This window comes from Oncorhynchus keta, chromosome 28 (assembly GCF_023373465.1).
Source record: "Oncorhynchus keta strain PuntledgeMale-10-30-2019 chromosome 28, Oket_V2, whole genome shotgun sequence".
NCBI lineage: Eukaryota > Metazoa > Chordata > Actinopteri > Salmoniformes > Salmonidae > Oncorhynchus > Oncorhynchus keta.
In genome coordinates, this window is record NC_068448.1 from 56266146 (window position 1) to 56283931 (window position 17786).

A 17786-nucleotide genomic window follows, 5' to 3' on the forward strand; every position below is an offset into this window, starting at 1 on the left:
GAGAGAGAGAGAGAGAAAGAGAGAGGTGAGAGAAAGAGAGAGAAGAGAGAGAGGATAGAGAGAGAAGAGAGGAGAGAGAGAGAAAGAGAGTGAGAAAGAGAGAGAGAGAGAGAAAGAGAGAGAGAGAGGAGAGAGAGAAGAGAGGCGAGAGAGAGAGAGAGAGAGAGAGAGAGAGAGAGAGAGAGAGAGAGAGAAAGAGAGCGAGAGAGATAGAGAGAGAGAATTATCTATCCAAAATGGAGATGTATGGGTAAACCACTTCTCCAATCTGTTTGGCTCTATAACAAAGAATAAAGAGCAAAAACATATACATGATCAAATACAGATCTTAGAATCAACTATTAAAGACTACCAGAACCCACTGGATTCTCCAATTACATTGAATGAGTTACAGGACAAAATTAAAACCCTCCAACCCAAAAAGGCCTGTGGTGTTGATGGTATCCTCAATGAAATGATCAAATATACAGACAACAAATTCCAATTGGCTATACTAAAACTCTTTAACATCATCCTTAGCTCTGGCATCTTCCCCAATATTTGGAACCAAGGACTGATCACCCCAATCCACAAAAATTGAGACAAATTTGACCCCAATAACTACCGTGGAATATGCGTCAACAGTAACCTTGGGAAAATCCTCTGCATTATTATTAACAGCAGACTCATACACTTCCTCAATGAAAACAATGTACTGAGCAAATGTCAAATAGGCTTTTTACCAAATTACCGTACAACAGACCATGTATTCACCCTGCACACCCTAATTGACAACCAAACAAACCAAAACAAAGGCAAAGTCTTCTCATGCTTTGTTGATTTCAAAAAAGCCTTTGACTCAATTTGGCATGAGGGTCTGCTATACAAACTGTTGGAAAGTGGTGTTGGGGGTAAAACATACGACATCATAAAATCCATGTACACAAACAACAAGTGTGCCGTTAAAATGGGCAAAAAACACACAAATTTCTTCACACAGGGTCGTGGGGTTAGACAGGGATGCAGCTTAAGCCCCACCCTCTTCAACATATATATCAACGAACTGGAGCGGGCACTAGAAAAGTCTGCAGCACCCGGCCTCACCCTACTAGAATCCGAAGTGAAATGTCTACTGTTTGCTGATGATCTGGTACTTCTGTCACCAACCAAGGAGGGCCTACAGCAGCACCTAGATCTTATGCACAGATTCTGTCAGACCTGAGCCCTGACAGTAAATCTTGTTAAGACCAAAATAATAGTGTTCCAAAAAAGGTCCAGTCACCAGGACCACAAATACAAATTCCATCTAGACACTGTTGCCCTAGAGCACACAAAAAACTATACAAAGCTTGGCCTAAACATCAGCGCCACAGGTAACTTCCACAAAGCTGTGAACGATCTGAGAGACAAGGCAAGAAGGGCATTCTATGCCATCAAAAGGAACATACATTTCAACATACCAATTAGGATTTGGCTAAAAATACTTGAATCAGTCATAGAGCCCATTGCCCTTTATGGTTGTGAGGTCTGGGGTCCGCTCACCAACCAAGACTTCACAAAATGGGACAAACACCAAATTGAGACTCTGCACGCAGAATTCTGCAAAAATATCCTCCGTGTACAACATAGAACACCAAATAATGCATGCAGAGCAGAATTAGGCCGATACCCACTAATTATCAAAATCCAGAAAAGAGCTGTTAAATTCTATAACCACCTAAAAGGAAGCGATTCCCAAACCTTCCACAACAAAGCCATCACCTACAGAGAGATGAACCTGGAGAAGAGCCCCCTAAGCAAGCTGTTCCTGGGGCTCTGTTCACAAACACACCCTACAGAGTCCCAGGACAGCAGCACAATTAGACCCAACCAAATCATGAGAAAACAAAAAGATAATTACTTGACACATTGGAAAGAATTAACAAAAAAACAGAGCAAACTAGAATGCTATCTGGCCCTACACAGAGAGTACACAGCGGCAGAATACCTGACCACTGTGACTGACCCAAAATTAAGGAAAGCTTTGACTATGTACAGACTCAGCGAGCATAGCCTTGCTATTGAGAAAGGCCGCTGTAGGCAGACATGGCTCTCAAGAGAAGACAGGCTATGTGCTCACTGCCCACAAAATGAGGTGGAAACTGAGCTGCACTTCCTAACCTCCTGCCCAATGTATGACCATATTAGAGAGACATATTTCCCTCAGATTACACAGATCCACAAAGAATTCGAAAACAAATCCAATTTTGAAAAACTCCCATATCTACTGGGTGAAATTCCACAGTGTGCCATCAAAGCAGCAAAGATTTGTGACCTGTTGCCACGAGAAAAGGGCAACCAGTGAAGAACACGCACCATTGTAAATACAACCCATATCTATGCTTATTTATTTTATCTTGTGTCCTTTACCATTTGTACATTGTTAAAACACTGTATATATATATATAATATGACATTTGTAATGTCTTTATTGATTTGAAACTTCTGTATGTGTGATGTCTACTGTTAATTTTTATTGTTTATTTCACTTTATATATTATCTACCTCACTTGCTTTGGCAATGTTAACACATGTTTCCCATGCCAATAAAGCCCTTGAATTGAATTGAATTGAATTGAGAGAAAGAGAGAGAGGGAGTGTGAGCACATTTGGCAAGTCTTTACTGACAGAAAATGTCATTCCTTTTGTCTGCTTCACACTAAATGAAGTGAGAGCTACGGGACAAGTGCAAACCCTGCTTTGTAGACACTAGATACCAACCAATAATTGATTTCATTGGTTTGGCATGTGGGAGCATCCTCCCTCTTCACTCCCAATATCTCTGCAGTATACCTCCTCCATGACCTGCCGATCATCACATATCCATCCTGATAGATCAGCTGATCGTGAACACACATGCAGACACACACACACACACACACACACACACACACACACAAAGACACACACATACAAATGAAAAGGCGTGCAAACAAGCACATACTGTACACACACACACACACACACACACACACACACACACACACACACACACACACACACACACACACACACACACACACACCACCGATTGCGCTGCCAAAGAATCCCTGTGCAACCACACACCACCTGTAATTACAATTCTCTATGCAACACACACCTACATCTGCAGGGCCAGGGAAAGGTTACACTCAGCTAATAGAGAAACCGATATATTGCATATTGAGACAGAACAGAGATGGGGAAGGGGGAAGGGCGGTACAGTTCGAGGAGGGGGTATGTATAGACAAAGGGGAGAGGGGGAGGAGGTAGGAGGAGGAGAAGACTGTGATTCACCTGTTTCCATAGCATCCAGTAAAAGGTTCCATTCAGTAAATGCTGCCTGTTATGTGTAAAGTATTTGATCTGCTCTGGTTGCACCTGACTGACCTAACAGTGCCTGCAGCATGCCATAGGGTTCTCAGGCTGTGTGGGCTCCACAACAACCCATACTTAACCTCACAACATATCTGACCACCTTAACTAAGTAAATGCTCATTTCAACCTCCGATGGCCCGGTAACTTTCTCGACCACAAACAATTGGAGTGAAAGGTCATATTCAAGTCCACGATGGTGTACCCATACTAAATAACTCTCCAACATACAAAGGTTAATGCCTAGAGAGAGATGCCAGTATGGACTCTGAAACATTAGATTCTTCTTTATTAAATTAAGCGTCTTTGATCTACTAGGGGAAATAATGAAAGAAACGTGATCTGAGACCATCCGTCTCACTACTCTCTCATACAGACAGCAGGGCAGGGGAGCATTTTGTTTTCAGAGAGGAAGAAATAAACCCCGCAAGGTGGTGCAGCTCCATTCAAGAGCAAAGCACATGAACATTCTCCTGGCTGGCACTCTGACCAAAGCTTCTATCAGATTCTCCTCTTTCGTTTGGCTCTCTCGCCCTTCATTTAACACTGTATCTATATGACCACTGAAGGGCTGGACAGTCAGAGAGGAAGGATGGACGGACTAATAGTTTTTTTTTTTTATACTTCCTAACATATTTAAATGCACAATTTCAAAGTCAGGCTGATCCTTCCGTGGGCCTAACCGAGATGTGATTGGGTTGAATATGTACATTATTGACACCATGTGTTAGTCCCACCCCTGTGTAGAGTTCATAAAGGCTGTCAGATAGTCTGAGCCACAGTGAAGGAGAAGCACTCAGCCGGGCCATCTCTCGCTCTTTCTTTCTCCCTCTCCACTCTGCAAGTCAGTAGATTCCATTAGCATTCATCAACAGGGATAATGGGGCAGCGTTAACGACAGCTGTTTATTTAAACAATAACTCATAAGGCCTTGGCGTTTATGGCTTGATAAAGAGATGCGATTTACAATGAGCTCTACATAATGCTCTGGGAAGTGCTTCCCAAGGGCCTGGATGGAAGCATTTGACACTGCTGTACTGTATAGCCACAAAAGCAACGCATGTGTGCAAATTTAGAGTACACAGAGGCATAGACACAGACAAACAAATCACATTCAACAAAAGTGAGCTATACTGTAGCAGAGTTATAAATTCCTGCTGTTTTTAACAGGAATCTATCCCTTCCCATGTCTGAGGAAAGTGACCTATTTTAAAGGTGCAGTCTCTTGCTTCGTGGCCACTCTAAAGGGCCAGTATATGTCCCAAATAACACCCTATTACCTACATATGGCACACTACTTTTGACCAAAACCCTAAGTTTGTGCTATTTAGGGAATAGAGTGCCATTTGTGATGCAGGCCCAGTCGGTTGCTTCTTGAATGAACATGCTTCCTGTTTAAGGGAAGAGTAGAGGAGCCACACAACGCCTCTGTGTCCGTGTCTGACTGAACAGAGTAGAACAGCATCTCTAATTCATAATAAGAGTGGGAAGGAAGGGGTGATTAAAAATGCATTATAAAGTGGCACTTTATACGAAATGGTTCAGGACACAGCGGAACGGAGTGTAAGTTGTTCAACAGACTGAGGTCCTCGTCCCAAATGGCCCCCAATTCCCTATATAGCACACTACTTTCGACCAGGGCTTTGGTCAAAGGGTGTGCACTATGTAGGGAATAGAGTGCCATTTGTTAAGAAGCCAGGGACAATTAAAGGGCACAGAGGAAACTGTGAGGACACGATTAAAAGCAACATTTCCGACCTTCAAAACAACAATTTAAAGATGATCTGTGAAACACTGTGCTTTTATGTAACATCTCAATATTAACGGATCTACTAGAGATGTAATGCAGAAATATTATCTCATTGAATCCAGAGTAAAAAAAAAAGGTTGATTATTTAAGAGGAAGAATAACAGACATCAGAGAAATACATCATGATAAACAAATAATTGCTTTAATTTCACTTATTTTATTTTATTTGTGTATGTTTGTGTGTGTGATTTTTTTTTTGTGTGTGTGTGTGTGTGTGTGTGTGTGTGTGTGTGTGTGTGTGTGTGTGTGTGTGTGTGTGTGTGTGTGTGTGTGTTTGTGTGTGTGTGTGTGTGAGTGTGTTTTTTGTGTGTGTGTGTGTGTGTGTGTGTGTGTGTTTGTGTGTGTGTGTGTGTGTGTGAGTGTGTTTTTGTGTGTGTGTGTGTGCGGGCGGGCGTGTATAGGTGTGTGTGTGTGTGTGTGCGTGGGTGCGTACTCATTATCTCCACTCAGCTTTGCCGATCATAACAGTGTGATGTTTTAATGAACCATATTTTTATCTCGGGCCTTGAGATAAAACATTGGCAACCACACGGCCATCACTGAAAAACAAGGACAGATATCATAACAAAGGGAGAGAGGCTGATTGCTAAGACGATAAAAACCCTGAGAATGAATGTGATTTCAACCCAGGTAGAGATGCAACCTCCTCCGCTGAATTAAAACACATTGTGCAGTATACTGTAGGCAATAACACCAGTTGTATGAAGGTTCACTGTATCAACAGAGTGTTTAAACCAGCAATTCATTGAGGTGATTCTGGAGCCAGCGTCATAAACGAGGAGCTTCCTCCAGCATCATAAAACAAGCCTCAACACTGATATTAAGATGCAATAAAAATATGATGCATAAATCAATAGTGTAAGTCACAAACAGTGACTGCTACAGCAAGGCCCTCCATTTTCCTGACGCCCATCCTACTCTATGCCCCAGAGCACTCAGGCTGCCACAGCCTCTAGTTAACCCAGAGAGGAGAGCCTGATGGTGGGGTTGGGATAAAGTGGAGTGGGCCTGACTGGTTTTTGGCTATGTGGCTGCTTGGCATGACTAGTGTGGAATGTGGAGGCAGGCGGAACGTGTAAAGACACTGGTCTAATGCAGTAGGATGAATCCCAGAAGCCACAATGCCGCCACCTGTTTAGGAATGGACCCCATTCCACGTCACTACTTTCCCTGGGAGGAGAAGGAATGGTGGAGAAGGTGGGGATGAAGTGGAAGACAGGAAGAAGGGATGGAGGGAGGAGGGGCAGTTGGGGTCTGTATTCTAATGTGGTTTCACCCATCAGCCTAGGCCAACATCACAATGCATGATAGAGGCTGGATGAAATGAGGAGTCAGAGGGCCTGAAAATTGGAGTACTGCTGGAGGTCCTTGCATGTGACAGCTCATCTGGGTCACAATGCAGCCATAATGGCGGTGTGGACTCCAAATGGATGACTCTGTCAGTTATGCCTGGGCTGGTGGGGGCTCTGACTGAAGGACTGCTCCACTGGATCAGAAAGCTCCAGAAAAACAGCCCCCACTGGGAGAGCTGATTGGCTTCTCCATGCAAGATGGCTCTCCTTAATGATGATGCATAACCCAAGGCGGGATTGGCTCCGGCAGGGCAATGCAAGGCAAGCTGGCCTACTCTATCTGGGTCTGAGTCCCTAATGGCACCCTATTCCCTACTACATAGTGCACTACCTTTGACCAGAGACCTATGGGCCCTTGTCAAATGTAGTGCACTATGTAGGGAATAAGTGGCTATATTTGTTGTACGTCTAAGTGAGAGTCCTGTCCTGTTTAAGTGATATGTGGTAGAAGTTCCCGAACAATTAAATATATATAGGGGACCGATTAGAGTGGCAGCGAGTCTCAGTAATTTGTAAACATGTCCATTTGATCCGTTCTGCCCTGTAATCACAGCCATTTTGGAAGCCTTTGTTTAGGCCTCTATAAGTGCAAGAGATTTAACACCAGAACCACTGAGCTCACGCGCAGTCATTCTGATTGCAACAGTCTAACAGTGCAATTAATACATTTCATATATGCTAACACAACAACATTCATTTGGTTATGTTTGAAAAAACTATTATAACACAACAGCATTTTCATTATTTTATTTTACTGTATGCTATATGTAAAAACCCAAACCAAAAAACACCAAAATTCAGGGGATCAATCAATTGTAGTCGAGGTGTTCGTTTGTTACGACTATGAAACAGAAAGCATAAAGTGCATTCAGAAAGTATTCAGACACCTTTCCCTTTTCTACATTTTGTTAAGTCACAGCCATATTCTAAAATGGATGACTTTTTCTTGTTTCATCAATCTACACACAATACCCCATAACGACAAAGCGGAAAAAGAGTTTTGGAAATGTTTTCAAATGTATTACTAATAAAAAACAGAAATACCCTAATTACATACAGTTGAAGTCAGAATACCTGACATTTAATCCTAGTAAAAATTCCCTGTCTAAGGTAAGTTAGGATCACCATTTTATTTTAAGAATGTGAAAGGTCAGAATAATATTTGAGATAATTATTTATTTCAGAGTTTATTTCTTTCATCACATTCCCAGGGGGTCAGAAGGTTACATACACTCAATTAGTATTTGATAGCATTGCCTTTAAATTGTTTAACTTGGGTCAAACATTTTGGGTAGCCTTCCACAAGCTTCCCACAATAAGTTGGGTGAATTTTGGCCCATTCCACCTGACAGAGCTGGTGTAACTGAGTCAGGTTTGTTGGTCTCCATGCTAGCACACGCTTTTTCAGTTATGCCAACAAATGTTCTATAGGATTGAGGTCAGGGCTTTGTGATGGCCACTCCAATACTCCACTCCAAGCCATTTTGCCACAACTTTGGAAGTATGCTTGGGGTCATTGTCCATTTGGAAGACACATTTTAAGTGCATCAGTCCCTCCTGCAGAAAAGCACCCCCACAACATGATGCTGCCACCCCCGTGCCTCACGATTGGGATGGTTAACTTCCTGACTGATGCTCCAATATATCCACAGAATTTTCCTCCCTCATGATGCCATCTATTTTCTGAAGTGCATCAGTCCCTCCTGCAGAAAAGCACCCCCACAACATGATGCTGCCACCCCCGAGCCTCACGGTTGGGATGGTGTCTTCAGCTTGCAAGCCACCCCCCTTTTCCTCCAAACATAACGATGGTCATTATAGTTCTATAATATATAGTTCTATTTTTGTTTCATCAGTACGATCTTTGTCCCCATGTGCAGTTGCAAACCGTGGTCTGGATTTTTTAAGTCTGTTTTGGAGCAGTGGCTTCTTCCTTGCTGAGTTGCCTTTCAGGTTATCGTAGGACTCATTTTACTGTGGATATAGATACTTTTGTATCTGTTTCCTCCAGCAAGGTCCTTTGCTGTTGTTCTGGGATTGATTTGCCCTTTTCACACCAAAGTACGTTAATATCTAGGAGACAGAAAGTGTCTCCTTCCTGAGCGGTATGGCGGCTGCGTGGTCCCATGGTGTTTATACTTACGTGCTATTATTTGTACAGATAAACGTGTTTCCTTCAGGTGTTTGGAAATTGCTCCCAAGGATGAAACAGACTTGTGGAGGTCTACAATTTATTTTCTGAGTTCTTGGCTGATTTAATTTGATTTCCCCATGATGTCAAGCAAAGAGGCACTGAGAAAAGGTTTGCCTTGAAATACATCCACAGGTACACCTCCAATGATGCCAATTAGCCTATCAGACACTTCTAAAGCAATTTACGGGAATTTTCCAAACTGTTTAAAGGCACAGTCAACTTAGTGTATGTAAACTTCTGACCCACTGGAATTGTGATACAGTGAATTATAAATAAAATAATTTGTCTGTAAACAATTGTTGAAAAAATGGCTTGTGTCAAACACAAAGTAGATGTCCTAACAGACTTGCCAAAACTATAGTTTGTAATCAAACATGTATGCTTCACTCCACCAATCAGGCCTTTATGGTAGAGTGGCCAGATGGAAGCCACTCCTCAGTAAAAGGCACATGAAAGCCCGCATGGAGTTTTGCCAAAAGGCACCTAAAGACTCTCATACCATGAGAAACAAGATTATATGGTCTGATGAAACCAAGATTAAAACCTTAGGCCTGAAAGCCACGTCTGCACCATGGTGGTGGCAGCATGCTGTTGGGATGTTTTTCAGCGGCAGAGACTGGGAGACTAGTTAGGATTAAGGGAAAGATGAACGGTGCAAAATACAGCGAGATCCTTGATGAAAACCTGCTCCAGAGCTCTCAAGACCTCAGACTGGGGCAAAGGATCATCTTCCAACAGGACAATGACCCTAAGCACACAGCCAAGACAACACAGGAGTGGCTTCGGGACAAGTCTCTGAATGACCTTGAGTGGCCTAATCAGAGCCCGGACTTGAACCCAATCGAACATCTATGGAAAGACCTGAAAAATAGCTGTGCAGCGATGCTCCCCATCCATCCTTACGGAGCTTGAGAGGATCTGCAGAGAAGAATGGGAGAAACTCCCCAAATACAGGTGTGCCAAGCATGTAGCTTCATAGCCAAGAAGACTCAAGGCTGTAATCGCTGCCAAAGGTGCATCAACAAAGTACTGAGTAAAGGGTCTGAATACTTATGTAAATGTGATATCAGTTCTAAAAATGTTATACATTTTCAAAAATGTCTAAAAACCTGGTTTTGCTTTGTCATTATGGGGTGTTGCGAGTAGATTGATGAGAGGGGGGAAAAAACTATTTCATCCATTTTAAATTAAGGCTGTAACGTAACAAAATGTAGAAAAAGTCAAGGGGTCTGAACACTTTACGAATGCACTGTTTGTGTGGAAATTAGTTTCGGGAACAGGTCAAGTTTAGATTCAATTTTGAGGCAATTATCAGTGTGATAATCAACTGGGCACAGCACCTTCACTGTCAGGAGAAGGAGCGTAGCAGGCCCTACTGTCGGGAGGAGGAGCGTAGCAGGCCCTACTGTCAGGAGAAGGAGCGTAGCAGGCCCTACTGTCGGGAGGAGGAGCGTAGCAGGCCCTACTGTCGGGAGGAGGGGCGTAGCAGGCCCTACTGTCGGGAGGAGGAGCGTAGCAGGCCCTACTGTCGGGAGGAGGGGCGTAGCAGGCCCTACTGTCAGGAGGAGGAGCGTAGCAGGCCCTACTGTCGGGAGGAGGAGCGTAGCAGGCCCTACTGTCGGGAGGAGGAGCGTAGCAGGCCCTACTGTCAGGAGAAGGAGCGTAGCAGGCCCTACTGTCAGGAGGAGGAGCGTAGCAGGCCCTACTGTCGGGAGGAGGAGCGTAGCAGGCCCTACTGTCAGGAGAAGGAGCGTAGCAGGCCCTACTGTCGGGAGGAGGAGCGTAGCAGGCCCTACTGTCGGGAGGAGGAGCGTAGCAGGCCCTACTGTCGGGAGGAGGAGCGTAGCAGGCCCTACTGTCGGGAGGAGGAGCGTAGCAGGCCCTACTGTCGGGAGGAGGAGCGTAGCAGGCACTACTGTAGGGAGGAGGAGCGTAGCAGGCGCTACTGTCGGGAGGAGGGCGTAGCAGGCCCTACTGTCAGGAGGAGGAGCGTAGCAGGCCCTACTGTCGGGAGGAGGAGCGTAGCAGGCCCTACTGTCGGGAGGAGGAGCGTAGCAGGCCCTACTGTCAGGAGGAGGAGCGTAGCAGGCCCTACTGTCAGGAGGAGGAGCGTAGCAGGCCCTACTGTCAGGAGAAGGAGCGTAGCAGGCCCTACTGTCAGGAGGAGGAGCGTAGCAGGCCCTACTGTCGGGAGGAGGAGCGTAGCAGGCCCTACTGTCAGGAGAAGGAGCGTAGCAGGCCCTACTGTCGGGAGGAGGAGCGTAGCAGGCCCTACTGTCGGGAGGAGGAGCGTAGCAGGCCCTACTGTCGGGAGGAGGAGCGTAGCAGGCCCTACTGTCAGGAGAAGGAGCGTAGCAGGCCCTACTGTCAGGAGAAGGAGCGTAGCAGGCCCTACTGTCGGGAGGAGGAGCGTAGCAGGCCCTACTGTCGGGAGGAGGAGCGTAGCAGGCCCTACTGTCGGGAGGAGGAGCGTAGCAGGCCCTACTGTCGGGAGGAGGAGCGTAGCAGGCCCTACTGTCGGGAGGAGGAGCGTAGCAGGCCCTACTGTCGGGAGGAGGAGCGTAGCAGGCCCTACTGTCGGGAGGAGGAGCGTAGCAGGCCCTACTGTCGGGAGGAGGAGCGTAGCAGGCCCTACTGTCGGGAGGAGGAGCGTAGCAGGCCCTACTGTCGGGAGGAGGAGCGTAGCAGGCCCTACTGTCGGGAGGAGGAGCGTAGCAGGCCCTACTGTCAGGAGAAGGAGCGTAGCAGGCCCTACTGTCGGGAGGAGGAGCGTAGCAGGCCCTACTGTCGGGAGGAGGCGCAGCAGGGGACAACTGCCGAAAAAATGACATGCCCTCTTAAAACTAGTTATAACTCCACTTCTGTTGGTGACATTAAGATTCAAAACAACTGCAGTGTGTTATGTGAACTTATTAAGGAAAAGTCAAGGACGGAGGGGGGAATAATTCAAAATGGCGGAGTAATAAAAAAATTAAATTCATGAGTAGTCCAAATTAGTGCTTCAGCGGTTCCAGTGATGAAACATATAATATTCATTAATATGCAGGAACAAACAAATGCCTAGCTGCAAACGTATGTCTCACTCTCTCTCCCCGTCACTCTCTCTTCTTTCCATCTCTTTTTGTGGCGGAGGATCATTTAAACACCTCCCACACAGTCCCAGCAGCCAGGCGACTGATGTATCGACAGACAGGCAGACAATGAAATAGCAGAAGCGGCAGGAAAGTGTGAAAGACAGAGATGGAATAAATACTTTCCCATCGAGCGAGGATCGAGAGCTACTTGGCCCACACCTTCAAGGTCATTTATGAGCTCCACAGAGACTGTCTGCCATTTTATTTAAGTTCCACTTTTTCAAGCGCCCTTTTTCTCTCATCCTTCAGTAGGAAGACCAGTCAGTCAAAACGACAGACAAAAAAAAAACAGACATACTGTAAAACAGAAATACTGCAATGTTGGACTCTGAAAGCTCCATTGAAAGCACAATGTCATGTAAACGAACCCCGGGGTTAAGGACCAGAGCTGGCTGGCTGACGGAACATCAGTAATGTAGATGTTGTTTTAACACTAGGGTTAGGGCCAAAGTTGGCTGGATAGTTTTTCTAGTTTTCTATTACTCTATGTGTGTGTGTGTGTGTGTGTGTGTGTGTGTGTGTGTGTGTGTGTGTGTGTGTGTGTGTGTGTGTGTGTGTGTGTGTGTGTTGTGTGTGTGTGTGTGTGTGTGTGTGTGTGTGTGTGTGTGTGTGTGTGTGTGTGTGTGTGTGTGTGTGTGTGTGTGTGTGTGTGTGCGTGCGTGCGTGCGTGCGTGCGTGCGTGCGTGCGTGCGTGCGTGTGTGTGGTCCTACCTGATCCTGTCTGTCCAGCCAACGGTCCACCATGGGGTGGTTGGCGCTGAGTGAGGAGCGGGCAGTCTCTCTCTGGAACTGGGTGGCCCAAACGGCTGAATCACGAGGGAGACTCCGGTACGCATCTACATCCTTACCATGCACACACGGAGGAGAGGCAATGTTTAACACCACATTTTGATGCACAGTACATGCAGTATACTGTAATGAAACAATAGCATTTGATTGATACACAGTATATGCAGAATACTGTACTACACCAATAGTATTCGATTGATACACAGTACATGCAGTGTACTGTACTACAACAATAGCATTCGATACAAGTCCACACACAAATCCTAATTTTCCCTGCAGACATGGAGAGACAACGTTTAACACACAAAGTCACACTATAATCATCTGTTAGTATTCACACAAACACATACATTATATTGTACATGTACTACGTCTCCAAAGTATGATGAAGTGCACATCGTCCAGCGCTACTTTGCGCTAAGCAATTCCATGCTGACATGACAGATGAGATTGTGATGCTGTTAAATAGCTGTAATGTGATTGGCAGGTAGTCTAGCTTATCTTGGCGATGAGCCACACCCTGATACAGTTAATTCCTATCCCAGTACACACACACATGCTAAATTATTGTCACTAATAGCCTGGCCACGTCACCGGGAGCCGATTGGCGCCTTGGACCACAGCTTAGCTCTACTATCATATTGAGCGTGCATCCCAAATGGCACACTATTCCCAAAATACTGCACCAACCTTTGACTGGAGCCCTATGGGTAGTGCACTGTTTAGGGAATATGGTGTCATTTGGTACGCAGAGAGAATTAAGAACCTCTAGAAAACATTTCCTGTGAAGGTGAAATCAAACACCCATGGGCTATGCTAATTAGATCTCCATTTGTTTGAGTTTATAGAGCAAACACAGGTAGGGGGGTCACAGTCCAGACAGACAGTCTCGGCCTAGAAAACCTACAGACCAAGGCTGCTGTTGGCTTCAGGCAGCACAAGTGTTTGTGTGTGGTGCCTGTCCTTGTGTGATACCGCTGGTGGCTACAGACTGTCAGAGCCGTGTCTAGACCAGCGTGGCCGACCCACAGCTGCTCCGCCACTATGTCGGTCAGGACAACATGCGCTGGATAGGGCTGTTACGGTGACCGTAATACCACCACACTGGCAGTCACGAGTCATGGCGGCAATCAAATTCCACGTGACCGTTTAGTCACGGTAAATAGGCTTCTCCAAGCTCTGATGCTGCTGACGGTCATTAGATACCTACCAAACTTGCAATCTCCCTGGTACTCAGCACTCTATTGTCCTTCTAATAACTCTGACATCAATGCAAATGGAAATGTTGCACAACATTTCAATACGCTACACAATTACAGTGCCTTCGGAAACTATTCAGACCCCTTTCATTTTGTTACGTTACAGCCTTATTCTAAAGCTGATTAAATAAAAGCAATTTCTCAGCAATCTACACACAATACCCCATAATGACAAAGTGAAAACAGGTTTTTAGACATTTTTGCGAATGTATTAAATATAAAAAACAGATTTACAAAAGGATTCATACCCTTTGCTATGAGACTAGAAATGTAGCTCTGGAGCATGCTGTTTCCATTGATCATCCTTGAGATGTTTGTAAAACTTGATAGGAGTCCACCTTTGGTAAATTCAATTGACTGGACATGATTTGAAAAGCCACACCTGTCTTAATAAGGTCTCACAGTTGACAGTGCATGTCAGAGCAAAAACCGAGCCAAGAGGATGAAGGAATTGTCGGTAGAGCTCTGAGACAGGACTCTGACGAGGCACAGATCTGGGGAAGGGTACCAAAAAATGTCTGCAGCATTGAAAGTCCCCCAAGAACACAGTGTATTTCATCATTCATCCATAGAAGAAGTTTGGAACCACGAAGACTCTTCCTAGAGCTGGCCACCCGGCCAATCTGAACAATTGAAGAAGAAGGGCCTTGGTCAGGCAGGTGACCAAGAACCTGATGATCACTCTGACAGATCTCCAGAGTTTCTCTGTGGAGATGGGAGAACCTTCCAGAAGGACAACCATTTCTGCAGTACTCCACCAATCAGGAAGCCACTCCTCAGTAAAAGGCACATGACAGCCCTCTTGGAGTTTGCCAAAAGGAACCTAAAAAATCTCAGACCATGAGAAACAAGATTCTCTGATCTGATGAAACCAAGATTGAACTCTTTGGCCTTAATGCCAAGCGCCACATCTGGAGGAAACCTGGCACCATCCTTAAGGTGAAGCATGGTGGTGGCAGCATCATGCTCTGCGGATGTTTTTCAGCGGCAGGGACTGGGAAACAAGTCAGGATAGAGGGAAAGATTAACAGAGTTAAGGAAAAACGGAGAGATCCTTGATGAAAACCTGTTCCAGAATGCTCAGGACCTTAGACTGGGGCAAAGGTTCACCTTACAACAGGATAATGACCCTAAGCACACAGCCAAGACAACACAGGAGTGGCTTCGGGACAAGTCTCTGAATGTCCTTGAGTGGCCCAGCCAGAGCCCGGACTTGAACCTGATCGAACATCTCTGGAGAGACCTGAAAATAGCTGTGCAGCGACGATCCCCATCCAACCTGACAGAGCTTGACAGGATCTGCAGAGAAGAATGGGAGAAACTCCCCAAATACAGATGTGCCAAGCTTGTAGCATCATACCCAAGACTCGCTGCTGTAATCACTGCCAAAGCACTGAGTAAAGGGTCTGAATACTTATGTAAATGTGATATTTCTGTTTTTGTATTGTGTGTAGATTGATGAGGAAAAAACTAACAATTGAATCAATTGTAGAATAAGCCTGTAATGTAAAAAAATGTGGAGAAATCCAATATATCTGAATACTTTCCGAATGCACTTGTACATGTCATGGCCTCTACTAAAACGAGGAGGATCCCATCAGCTTTCTGTAGGCTAGGCCTACTATATTTATTTCTCAACTTTCCTAATATTAAGCACATTGCTTATATTTACAAGAGGAGTATAGCCTACCTGGTTGGTATGAAAATGAAACAGGGGAAACGTGTCCTCCATTCGCTATTTAAGTGCATAGATCACATACATTTGACATACATTTTTCCCCCCTGCCCGTTACGAGACAGGTGCATGATAACGGTACATTTTAAACAAAACAAATTTCACACATACAGTAACAGTCAAAAGTTATAACACACCTGCTCATTCAAGGGTTTCACTTTAGTTTTGCTATTTTCTACATTGTAGAATAGTGAAGACATCAAAACTATGAAATAGCACATATGGCACATAGTAACCAAAAAAAGTGTTAAACAAATCAAAATTGTTTTTATATTTGAGATTCTTCAAAGGAGCCACCCTTTGTTTTGATGACAGCTTTGCACACTCTTAGCATTCTCTCAACCAGCTTCATTAAGTGTATGTAGTCACCTGGAATGCGTTTCAAATAACAGGCGTGCCTTGTTAAAAGTTAATTTGAGGAATGTGTTTCCTTTATTTGAGCCTATCAGTTGTGCTGTGACATGGTAGGGGTGGTATATAGAGGATAGCCCTATTTGGTAAAATACCAAGACCATATTATGGTAAGAACAGCTCAAATAAGCAAAGAAAAAAATACTGTCCATCATTACTTTAAGACATGGAGGTCAGTGAATACTGAACATTTCAGGAACTTTTAAAATTTCTTCAAGTGCAGTTGCAAAAACCATCAAGCGCTATGATGAAACTGGCTCTCATGAGAACCACCACAGGAAAGGAAGACCCAGAGGTCTCTGCTGTAGGGGATAAGTTCATGAGCGTTACCAGCCTCAGAAAATGCAACCCAAATAAACGCTTCACAGTTAAAGTAACAGACACATCTCAACATCAACTGTTCAGAGGAGACTGCGTGAATCAGGCATTCATGGTTGAATTGCTGCAAAGAAACCAAGGACACCAATTAGAAGTGTCACGAACCGTCTCGAAGTTCGAAACAAAAAGGGAGGCAACGTGGAGATAATAATAAATAGATTTTGTTATTCCTTAACTAAAGTAAACTAAATACAATTAATAATGGTGTGTGTAGTCAATAATCAATAGTGTAAGTGAGTGGTTGCCTGCATAAATGTGATAATGAGGGGTGTTGAAGGTGCCAACGCAAACAAGCAAAACAGCCACAAGCAAAATCTATCAGTGTGTCTGCATGGAGAGTCTCCTCAATTAATGGGGAAGTGGTGCATTTACGCTGGGACACACCTGAGCCCAGGTGTGTCCCATGTCGCTGACGACCCTCCCAGCTCCGCCAGCCGACATCCTAATAAGGAAAACAAGAGCAAAGAGAGAGAATACGGCAGACAGAGTGGGAGGGTCGTCACAGAAGAAGAGACTTGCTTGGGCCAAGAAACACCAGCAAGGTGTAAGGGCTATTTGACCAAGAAGGAGAGTGATGAAGTGCTGCATCAGATGACTTGGCCTCCACAATCAACCGACCTCAACCCAATTGAGATGATTTGGAATGAGTTGGGCCGCAGAGTGAAGGAAAAGCAGCCAACAGGTGCTCAGTATATGTGGGAACTCCTTCAAGACTGTTGGAAAAGCATTCCAGGTGAAACTTGTTGAGAGTGTTCAAAGCTGTCATCAAGGCACAGGGAGGCTACTTTGAAGAATCTAAAATATATTTAAATTTGTTTCACACTTTTTGGTTACTACATTATTTGTTTAGTTTTTGTTAGTTTTGATGTCTTCACTATTATTCTACAATGTAGAAAATAGTTAAATAAATACATTGAATGAGTAGGTGTGTTCAAACTTTTGACTGGTACTGTTACGGCTGTCGTCGGAATAAGACCAAGGTGCAGCGTGGCAGGCGTACATTTTCCATTAATTATAAATGTTCCACCAAAAAACAATAAACAACTCAATGAATGTAAAGCTAGTAGTGCAAAACCATGCAACACAAAAAGACAAGATCCCACAACAGAAAGTGGGAAAAGGGGCTGCCTAAGTATGATCCCCAATCAGAGTCAACGATAGACAGCTACCTCTGATTGGGAACCATACTCGGCCAAAACCAAAGAAATAGACAACAAAGAATGCCCGCCCTAAATCACACCCTGACCTAACCAAATAGCGAAATAAAATTGCTCTCTAAGGTTAGGGCGTGACAGGTACTGTACATTATTTAGTATATGTAAAAACAAGATTAAATCAAGAATAGTCTTATC

The 17786-nt window shown here is 44.6% G+C and overlaps 1 protein-coding gene across 5 annotated transcripts in view; it reads right to left on the bottom strand.

Annotated features, from left to right (window-relative positions):
* The window catches only part of LOC118361156 (partitioning defective 3 homolog), a 592408-nt gene that overhangs the window by 342940 nt on the left and 231682 nt on the right, over positions 1–17786 (bottom strand). For all 5 annotated transcript variants that reach the window (XM_052483308.1, XM_052483311.1, XM_052483309.1 and 2 more), the window contains one exon: positions 12574–12705. In XM_052483308.1, the coding sequence (XP_052339268.1) occupies positions 12574–12705 (132 nt within the window). The remainder of the gene's footprint in view (positions 1–12573; positions 12706–17786) is intronic.